Source organism: Phanerochaete carnosa, assembly GCF_000300595.1.
Source record: "Phanerochaete carnosa HHB-10118-sp unplaced genomic scaffold PHACAscaffold_6, whole genome shotgun sequence".
Lineage (NCBI taxonomy): Eukaryota > Fungi > Basidiomycota > Agaricomycetes > Polyporales > Phanerochaetaceae > Phanerochaete > Phanerochaete carnosa.
This window is the reverse complement of record NW_006767633.1, coordinates 2459649-2468586: the sequence shown is the minus strand read 5'-3', so window position 1 is coordinate 2468586 and position 8938 is coordinate 2459649. Positions and strand designations below refer to the sequence as shown.

Genomic DNA, 8938 nt, shown 5'->3' with positions numbered 1-8938 from the left:
GAGATGTTCGCGTCAATACCTGCACTACGTTCTCTTCAACCAGCTCATTCGCCTCACGCACACAGGGGTAGTGAGGCGTTCGCAATCTTTTGACATTCCCTATAGAGCAGCACCAAAACCGTACAAACGAATCCAACGATCTACAACTACACAACCTGAGCGCTCACCGACCGGCACGCGCAGACGATTCATCAACCCGAAGGGAGAAAAGCCCACGACGGCAGCAGGGAGACAAGCATCAGAGAGTTAATGAAGAGAGGCGAAGGAAAAGGAGTAAAGTGGAGACTCTGCTAAAGTGAGGAACATTAGGATGGATGCGACCTCTGATGTCTGAGAGACGATGAGAAATCGAAATTAAACCGAGAGTCAAGAAACCGGGAGTTCACTATAAATTAGAAAGCGGGGATGCAACTGAAACAGACCCAAGAAGATACGACACAAGAGTTGAGCGAGAATGAATGAGGCGTCTAGAACGCAGCGACGGCGGGGGGAGCTGCTGGTGAGGTGAGTTGCAGGTCCCATCCGTTCAGGCCCAGGTCAAGGGCCGAGGGAAAGTCGATCGCGTCGCTAGGCACATCTCCGCTCGCGTCATTTGCGACGTTAGGGAGCATCTCCAAGAGTCTCTGCATCTCCACTTCACCTTCCCAGTCGATGATCGGCTCGGCGGGCGACGTGCTCGCTATCTGCGCCTCGGAGGACGCGGGCGCAGGCTGAGCGGCGTCCTCGATGATGATGCTGGCGGGTATAGACGCTGACGAGAGTAGAGGGGACGACGCGAGGATCTCGCGGAAGAGATCTTCCATTGCGCTCTCGTCAATGGGCGCCATCGAGGCGATATTGTCGACGGCCGGTGTCGAAGGGGAAGGGTTGAGCTCGAGTCCAAGTTGATTCGTGGCGAGTCCACCCGCTGCTGGGGCACCGAAGATAAAAGAGGGGCATCGGTGATCGCCACCCGTGCTAGGTGGCGAGTGGGCTCGTACTCGTCGAACTCGAATCCGGAACTCGATGAGGGTGATGATGGGGCGGGCGAGGGATATGAGTGTGTCGGCTGGGCGAACACGGGTCGTGACGGCGCAGTTATTTGTGTTTCGAAGGTATGTGGTGGTGGGGTGGGGACAGCGAGGGGTAGACCAGAAGCCGCGAGGGCCTTGATGACGGCGTCCCAACCGTTCTCGAGGGTCTTGATTCTCTCTCTCAATTCCTGATTCTCCTTCTCCCGGGCTAACTCCTTCTGGCACTCCTGCGAAGCCTGCTCTTCAGATGGAGAGTGAGGAGCGAGGCCCATGCCTGCCCGCAGCTGCTTGTTCTCTTCCTCGAGCTCGGCTACGCGGTGCTCAAGGTGGGAGAACTGTGCCTTCCGTCGGTCACGGGAGTTCTGGGCAGCGATGCGGTTTCGGTGCGCACGGGCCTCCTTACGCTCCTCTGGTGTGACTTCTGAGCGAGAGCGTTTGCGAGAAGGGCATTCGGGGGACGGCGATGGTGCTGGTGTGGACGGCTGCGAAGGATACGAAGAGCCGGGGGTGTCAGGGAGTTGTTCGACAACGAAAGCGGCGTCCGCTGAACGTTTCATGCTGAGCTGGCAGGAGAAGACGGAATGTGCAATGATACGTGGAGAGAGAGAGCGAAGACTGAATGGTCTGGTCTTGTAAGAAAGAGTGAAAACTGCGCGCGTACGTGGAGGGAGGAGGGGAGTGTATAGGAAACTGTGCTCGCCTGCTGCGGCCACGTATAAGCCACGTCGCTTTCGGCAGTTGCCGACACTGCCTCTTTGGGGAGCATCTGTGGAACAGCATGTGCCCGTTCAGTCCCCGCCAACACGGCGACAACGCCCCGCCAGGGACAGTGAGCACAGCCATGGCAGCTGTGCCCTGGGTCATACGCTGGACATGCGCCGCAGCGTTCAGCCTGCTACGGAGATACCATACGCAGTCGCAGATAAATTCGCACGCCGGTGTGAGACTGCACAGTCGGGAAGGGGAAGGGGATCTACAGGAAGTTCAAAGCGGGGCACATCACACGGACATCGGACAAAGATACAAGTTACGAGGACAGGGCATGGGACTCGATGTTTACTTCTTCCTCGGACTCATCTCCGGCAACCACTCGCTCCTCGTCCAGGGGCTTGCCGGATATCAAATCCTTCTCACCGCTGTTCCGGGAATCTTCCAGTCCGACGGCTACGAAGCTCAGGAGGACAATCGCGGCACCGAGAATAACCTGAAGCGTGGACGGCTTGTGCAGGATGAAGTCGCCGACGACGGCGAGAGGCATCGTGAGAGAAAGTCCGATGGTAACCACGAGAGGCGTAGTCTTCAGCATAGCGAGCACATAGAGATAGTCACTTGACAGCGTAATTCCCATCTGCAAGAAAGAATTGCATTTCCGTCAGTTTTCGTAGATTCACGGGTCTGAAACGGCAAGATCTCACGCTAATTAAGAGTGCAACCACGACCCTGCTCGAGACAGGCAGCTCGAATCGCTCTATCCGTGCGAAATGTAGCAGCACGCCCATGGGCCACAAGAACAGGACGTTGAAGAGCCCGACAAAGCCGAAGAAAAGCTGCATGTCTATCCGGGATTCTTCACGTATCCGGACTTTGAGCAGGGTCATGTAGGTCGCATAGAAGAACGCTGAAAGTAGTGCCAAGATGTCGCCGACAATGCGTGCAGGTGCAAATGCATTTCCCGGTGCATCTTTACCCTCAGAGTCCGAACTATTGTCGGATAGTGAGACAAGGACGACTCCGCCGAAGCTGTGAGGAAAGCTCGCCTTAGCTTCCGAAGCAGAGGTCAATATTAGCGAATCTCTGACCTTGTGGCAACGGCTCCGATCTTCACCAGGGTTAGACTCTCGACGCGGAAGATACGGCCAATAGCGAGCGTAAAGAAACCTGGAGTATATGTCAATATAAAGTCAGCCCTGACGCTGGTTGTCCACATACCACTCATGCTTGACAAGATGGTCGCGCTCGCGACGCTGGTATACCCCAGTGCGGCATTCAACGACCAGTTAGCGATAAACCACAGAAAGCAGAACCACCCTGCAAGATTTGCAGTCTCGCGGGTCGTCAGCGGCGGTGGCGCTTCGCCATGCACTGGCGGATCGGGTGTCTATTCGTCATCAGTGTTCCGCCCGTATCCACGGCTTGTGTGCAGGACTCACAGGTTGTGGTAACTCCTCGAGAGGACCTTCGGTTCTCAGCGGTTGGTAGCCTTCGTGGGGTCAGGGAGGTGCCGGTTAGAGGGGACTTGCGACCGGTAGCAGGCGCACGTACCCACCTCCTTCTTCCAGCTTCGCGGTTCCAAAGGCCCGTCTCAGCATGTACGGAAACAAATAGAGTGTGAAAGAGGCGGTGGATATATATGTTATCCTGGCATGACGTTTAGCAGGACCTCCAGAAACAGTTCGTGTCTCAAGGACGCACCAGAAAGGTTTATCATAGCCGCCTTCAAACAGATCCTGTGCACCGGGCAACGGCCTTGAGGTTACGCCTGGAGATGAGGAGACAACAGTGCATACCTGCGTGACAAAGTTGGACGCTGTCCAGAGAAACACCACGACGAGCAGGATGCATATCCCGACGAGATAGTCTCTCCTGTCCCTCGTGAAACCTCCTGCGCTTGCCCTGCCCAAGATCTGTGTAGCAGCGTCGGACGCAACGGCCTCCATGCGTGCTGCGTGTGGGAGTAGCTAGAGCGGTGACTATGCCTGCAAGAGAACTGGCATGAGGAATGGTGTATCCTTGGGGTTGGTCGTGGTGGAAGACGCGATCCGTCCATTTCCAGGCTAATTCGCATGACTCATCGCCGCTTACATATCAATCATTCGCCACACTCGCAAGCCACGAATGGGCTGCATCTTCCTTGTTAAACGTCGAGGTCTGAGCGTGAAAAAATAGGTACTAAAATTCAGAGGTACCTGCATTGAATTGGGGCATTCCAAGGAAGCTAGATACAGACATCCGGAGATGTTACAACAACCCATAATCATATACCAAGAACAACGCCACTGCATTTTACATTATTCTTCCATCCTGTCGTCGCCATCCTGCATAGGAGTAGGTGTATCCTCTCGCCAGAGCTCGCTCCACTTCGGGTACACGCGCTTGTACAGCGACATGCACACCGTATCCATCTGTGTGATCTGCCCGTCGAAGTGCGCCTTAAAGTAGCCATGGGTGCCAAGCGACTCCTTGATGTGACCCGTGCGCCCGTGCTTCGTGTGCAGCTGCACGGGCTTGTAGTAGCCGACGTCTTCGGCGCTGAAGAACATGTACCGCACGGTCGCCGTCTTGCGGTGCACCTTCAACGGGTGTCCGCTCAGCACGATGCGCTTCGCAATAATGCGCGTCGTGTCCGTGCCAAGGAAGCTGCCCATTGCGACGAGCTCTGGGGCTGCATGCACAGTCAGCGTCGTTCGCGCACACACCAAACAAGTCTCATCAGCATACCTTGAGGGTCTGCTGTCTCTCTCAGCAGCATGCACGATTGCGAGCCGAACACAACGGGACCATACGTCGTCGCGACATGAACATCCCCATGCCGGAGGTACCGCTCAGACTTGTGTACATTATTCGCACCCTTGCCGCCGCCGCGTGTGTGTTGGCTGTAGATTGGGTTCACGCGCAGGCGGCGCGGACCGACGCACAAGATCAGGGGATCCTTCGAACGTACGGAGCCATCATACTCGGTATTGCGCTGCACGGTAAAGTTGAGGACGGACTTCTTGTGCTCGTGTTGCAGGAGGCCGAAGATTACAGACGGAAACAAGGGTTTCTGAGCGGCCTCCTTAGGTACATCTTTGAGGTAGACAGTGATGCGAGTACCGGGCTGCGCGCCGTGTCAGCCATTGAGCCTGATTGAACGAAGAAAAGCCTGCACACCTGAGCAGCAGACGAATCCTCCTCCGCGCGCCGCCTGACAGCCCGCTCCGTCCGCTTGAAGTCCTCAAACTGGAAGACCCTCGCATAGTCGCGTGGTAGGTTCTCGTACGGGTCCCACGGGCTCGTGCGGAACGAGCGCAGGCCGCGGTACCGCTGAAAGCGGACGCGCGCTGGCACGTCCATCGGCGTGTCGACCTCGTCCGGGAACTGCAAGTCGTTTTCCTCCTCGCGCTTGCGGTCCCGCCATGTCTGAAGCTGGCGACCTTCCTCCTCCATGTCAAGGTCCTCGTGGTTCTGGAACGCGACGCTCCGGCGCCCATCCGTCGCTGTCTCGGCGTTCTCGCCCTCCTCGATCTCGACCATCTCTTCTTCCTCGACGTCCCGCTCCGCCGTGCCTGCGTCGCTTCCCTCCGCGCCGTCGTCCTCGTCGTCCTCTTCGCCCTCTTCGTCGCTCTCGTCGACGATCCATGCTGCCTGATACGAGCTGGTACCCTTCGGCACGCGCTTGACGGCCTTGGGCGTCGTACCTTTCTTCGCAGCCGGGATCGGGCCGTCGTCCATCAAGTGCGATCCACCAGCCATCTCCTCCTCCGTCGGCCAAGTCTGTTCATTCGCAAGGTCGTCTGGCTCGTTACTGGAGACAAGCGAGTCCGCATCCATAGCATCCGGTTCTGCCAATAACTCCGGCTCGACTTCCATGGCACTGGACTGGCCCCCTCTAGAATGTTTCAGTAAGGGCGCAGACATGATCTGTCCCAAGGAATACGAGATGAGGCATTGCAACACCGTCTCCGCGTGAGATGCGCACCTTGGATATTTGGTAGTCTCCATAGTTCGGCAAGTGGACCAACCGGTTTGCAGAGAGCGACGAGCCGCGCACGAAGCCAGTGACTGCCAAGCTGCCGTCCGCCCACGCGACATTTTCTGCAAGGATGTATGCGCGACCTTCACGCCACTTCACGCCCTCAGGCACACCCTCGCAGAGCGTGCGCAGAGCATTGAGCTTGTCCGACGCCGCATGGAGGTCGTATACTCGAACCTGCGAGGGGACAAAATACTGGATGAAGGAGAGAAGCGACTTCATGATGCCAGACTTCGTCTTGGCGTCCATAGGCGGAGAGGATGCAACTACGGTGACGACCTGCGGCAGACCCTGCGCCTGGAGGGTGCGCAGAAGCGTGTCGCCCCATTGGTTGACTTCAACTTCGGAAGAGAGAGCAAACACAACATAATCTGCTATTTTGCAGGCATCAAGTGCGGCATATAAACGTCGGTATGGCACGTTGACGAACTGCAGGGAGGTCTTGAAGCGGTCTGCTCTGAGAAAAGGTCAGAAGGTCAGGGCACAGAGTTATCGAAGATCGTGACGTACCGAAGCCTGTACAGCCCCTGTCGAGGGACATCGTCCGAAACATCTAGAGGCTCCTGCATGGCGGCCACAACAGATGCGGTATCGACATCTGGGGTCAAAGGTACGATTGCAACTATCCGCGGGACACCATCGACGCCACTGAACAACCGAGTCGCAGACACAAGAACTTGTCTCTTCCGTAGCTGTACCTGCTTCGCGTGGTTCTTCCTGTTCAGCCGGGTCTGCGCCGCGGTCGCCGCAGAGTGTGGGCTTTTGATATACTGCCGGTTAAGTTTACCTTAATGCCACGAGGAGAGAGGTTAATCATGTAAGCTCAAAAGGAAAGACGAGATGCACCTTTAGCAGCCTCCTTCAATGATCCCTTCGTGGCATGCTTCGACTTGAACGGCTTGTTTTGCTGCAGGATCGTTTAGTCCTGCACGCACCAAAGTCCACAAAGCAAGCCATGGCCTCACCTGCTTGAGTGTCGGCCGGTGATGATGAGTAGCTTGTACCATCTTGACTTTATCCCCGCTACTTTTGAGGAGATTATATTAGGCTCAGAGCCTGTTGTGTACAGAGGAGGGCGATGGTCTTCACTCAGGACGGCTGATCTAGGCGCTTCTGAAATTTCCTTCAGATCTAGATCCCATCATTGAGTGATTAGATACTGTGTGCCGCCGCTTCGCACACGACTCCAGTCAAGTTCTGCAAACATGCAGAACCATTGATAGTATGACCCGAGCCAGAACATCTTGACATGAATTACAGAGCATTCTTGGGTAGAGAGGCCACATGATCTGTAAATCCGCGCTACTAGTATCAAAGTTGAGCACTGCTGTTAACGTTGCGCTGGCTCGACCATTAGTAGTATCACCACACTCAGCCAGCCGACTTCAAGTTCACAGTGGGCGGCGCGTTGTTCTCATTTCTCACCGCTGACTCTCTTATCAATTCTCTCCGCCCATGCGTAGCACCGATTTTGCTCTCGTGTAACCAGGACCTACATAGGTCCTAATTCGACTAAGTTATGCCGGGGATCTTTCCAGACGTATCATGACATGTGTGTGGCAAGCTCGTCTTTTCGGATTCTACATAGAGCATTCTTCGTCACCTGCTGCTCAGCTTGCTGCCCCTTGCTTCTACTCCGGCACAATCGAAACCCTACCCTGACAGAGCTCAAACTCCGAGCGTCTCAGCTATCTATGATCGTGACCGTCGATTACGCTATTGAAGGTGAAGGATGGCCGTCATGTCCTGTGCTCTGCCATGCGGGAAACACGCTTGACTCCCAGTGACGGCCAGGCTACACCGGCCGGGTCACAGAGTCTCCTGAATGGCGATCTTCAAGTGGCGCCCCAGCATTCGAGTCCTCGCTGCAAGGCATCGTATGTGACACCCTTCTTGTTGGCCATCCTCGACACATATATATCGTGGAACTGCTCGTATATCTCCCGAGATCTGCAGATTGGCGTATGTTAGTAGCGAGCCTAGCTGTCGGGCCTACCCCTTGCGGAGCCGGCTGTTCGCATTTCTCCGAGCACGATTGAATTGCGGTGCCCCGCTCAGGTTGTCCCCTCTTTGATCAACTTGGGAGCTGTTCGCATCTTCATCCCGGTCCACTTGTTTCACTGTTATACCTCGTTGCTTTGCTGGCAAGGCTGGACACAACTACCACCCAGATTAACCCCAGCTATTCTTGAGGTCCCCAAAATGAACACTACTACTCGATACGTGATCCTCGTCCTCGTGGTGGTCGTGAGTATCGCCGACCCTTCAATAGAAACTTCGGGTGCTCATGACGTCCCCCACAGCTGGGACTGCATTCGATACTCAGTTTCACCCATGAAGACTATGGCCGAGCAACATCTCTGTCGAAAATCTCCTCTAAGCTATCGTTCAATGGAGACTCCGAGGATATCGACGACTTGCCTCCTCCATCAGGACGTAGAGCGAACGCAACGATATTGATGCTTACACGGAACAGTGATACAGAAGCCGCTATTCGAAGCGTGCGCGACCTCGAGGATCGCTTCAACCACAAATTCCAGTACCCCTGGGTGTTCCTCAACGATGAGCCGTTCTCGGATGAGTTTAAGAGACGCGTGTCGAACGTTATTTCTGGACCCGTTGAATTCGGCGTGGTACCTCAAGATCACTGGCAACAGCCTGACTGGATTGATGAAGAGAAGGCGAGTGCAAGTCGGGAGAAGATGGTCCAGGACAACATCATCTATGGAGGCAGTGTTTCGTACCGCAATATGTGTCGCTTTAACTCCGGAGTACGTCTACTTTCACTGGGATTACTTCTCCCATTGATTCCCTCTTAGTTCTTCTACAAGCATCCCATCGTCCAGAAGTACAAGTGGTACTGGCGCGTCGAGTACGTCGCCCTTAAATTGAGCGCTCGAGCGTGAAGCTCACGAACTGTACAGGCCGGACGTACATTTCCACTGCGATATCAACGGAGACCCGTTCGTCTTTATGGAGGACAATAACAAGGTGTACGGCTTCACCATCACCATGTACGAGTTTCAAGCTACGATCCCCACACTCTGGAACACCGTCAAGGGTGCGCCGTCCTGTCCATCACTACAACGCTATGACTAACGTGCAGTGTCTCGCAGAGTTCACTGCCGAATACCCACAGTACGTCGCAAAGGACAATGCGATGGGGTACCTGTCGGACGATGGCGGGAACTCA

At 55.4% G+C, this 8938-nt stretch overlaps 4 protein-coding genes across 4 annotated transcripts in view; 1 reads left to right on the top strand and 3 right to left on the bottom strand.

Moving 5' to 3' along the window:
* Window positions 1–46: 46 nt before the first annotated feature.
* PHACADRAFT_258611 (uncharacterized protein) lies at window positions 47–1672 on the bottom strand. The gene has a single exon (XM_007397253.1). The coding sequence runs from the start codon at window positions 1568–1570 to the stop codon at window positions 680–682; it is 891 nt and encodes a 296-aa protein (XP_007397315.1). The 5' UTR covers window positions 1571–1672; the 3' UTR covers window positions 47–679.
* A 301-nt stretch (window positions 1673–1973) lies between these two features.
* Window positions 1974–3728, bottom strand: PHACADRAFT_258606 (uncharacterized protein). Its single transcript, XM_007397252.1, has 8 exons — window positions 3521–3728; window positions 3426–3460; window positions 3280–3371; window positions 3164–3213; window positions 2943–3111; window positions 2813–2891; window positions 2429–2753; window positions 1974–2361 (listed from the first exon to the last, which is right to left on the bottom strand). The coding sequence occupies exons 1-8, from the start codon at window positions 3668–3670 to the stop codon at window positions 2041–2043; spliced, it is 1221 nt and encodes a 406-aa protein (XP_007397314.1). The 5' UTR covers window positions 3671–3728; the 3' UTR covers window positions 1974–2040.
* A 161-nt stretch (window positions 3729–3889) lies between these two features.
* PHACADRAFT_175149 (uncharacterized protein) lies at window positions 3890–6752 on the bottom strand (the record flags this gene model as incomplete). Its single annotated transcript, XM_007397251.1, has 7 exons — window positions 3890–4395; window positions 4452–4830; window positions 4884–5633; window positions 5692–6202; window positions 6256–6532; window positions 6592–6652; window positions 6711–6752. The coding sequence occupies 7 exons, from the start codon at window positions 6750–6752 to the stop codon at window positions 4022–4024; spliced, it is 2394 nt and encodes a 797-aa protein (XP_007397313.1). The 3' UTR covers window positions 3890–4021.
* Window positions 6753–7833: 1081 nt separating this feature from the next.
* Window positions 7834–8938, top strand: part of PHACADRAFT_123894 (glycosyltransferase family 15 protein) — a 4387-nt gene continuing 3282 nt past the window's right edge. Inside the window, exons 1-5 of the mRNA XM_007397250.1 lie at window positions 7834–7992; window positions 8049–8516; window positions 8565–8617; window positions 8670–8806; window positions 8862–8938. Of these exons, the coding sequence (XP_007397312.1) occupies window positions 7948–7992; window positions 8049–8516; window positions 8565–8617; window positions 8670–8806; window positions 8862–8938 (780 nt within the window). The 5' untranslated portion in view covers window positions 7834–7947. The remainder of the gene's footprint in view (window positions 7993–8048; window positions 8517–8564; window positions 8618–8669; window positions 8807–8861) is intronic.

What these genes read in the sequence shown, in the direction of transcription:
- PHACADRAFT_258611 (XM_007397253.1), bottom strand. Translation starts at nt 1,570, where the DNA reads ATGAAACGTTCAGCGGACGCCGCTTTCGTTGTCGAACAACTCCCTGAC.
- PHACADRAFT_258606 (XM_007397252.1), bottom strand. Translation starts at nt 3,670, where the DNA reads ATGGAGGCCGTTGCGTCCGACGCTGCTACACAGATCTTGGGCAGGGCA. An exon ending in CGTCCAACTTTGTCACGCAG is followed by an intron (nt 3,461 to 3,520) that starts GTATGCACTGTT and finishes CCCGGTGCACAG; the next exon opens with GATCTGTTTGAAGGCGGCTA. An exon ending in CGCGAAGCTGGAAGAAGGAG is followed by an intron (nt 3,214 to 3,279) that starts GTGGGTACGTGC and finishes GACCCCACGAAG; the next exon opens with GCTACCAACCGCTGAGAACC.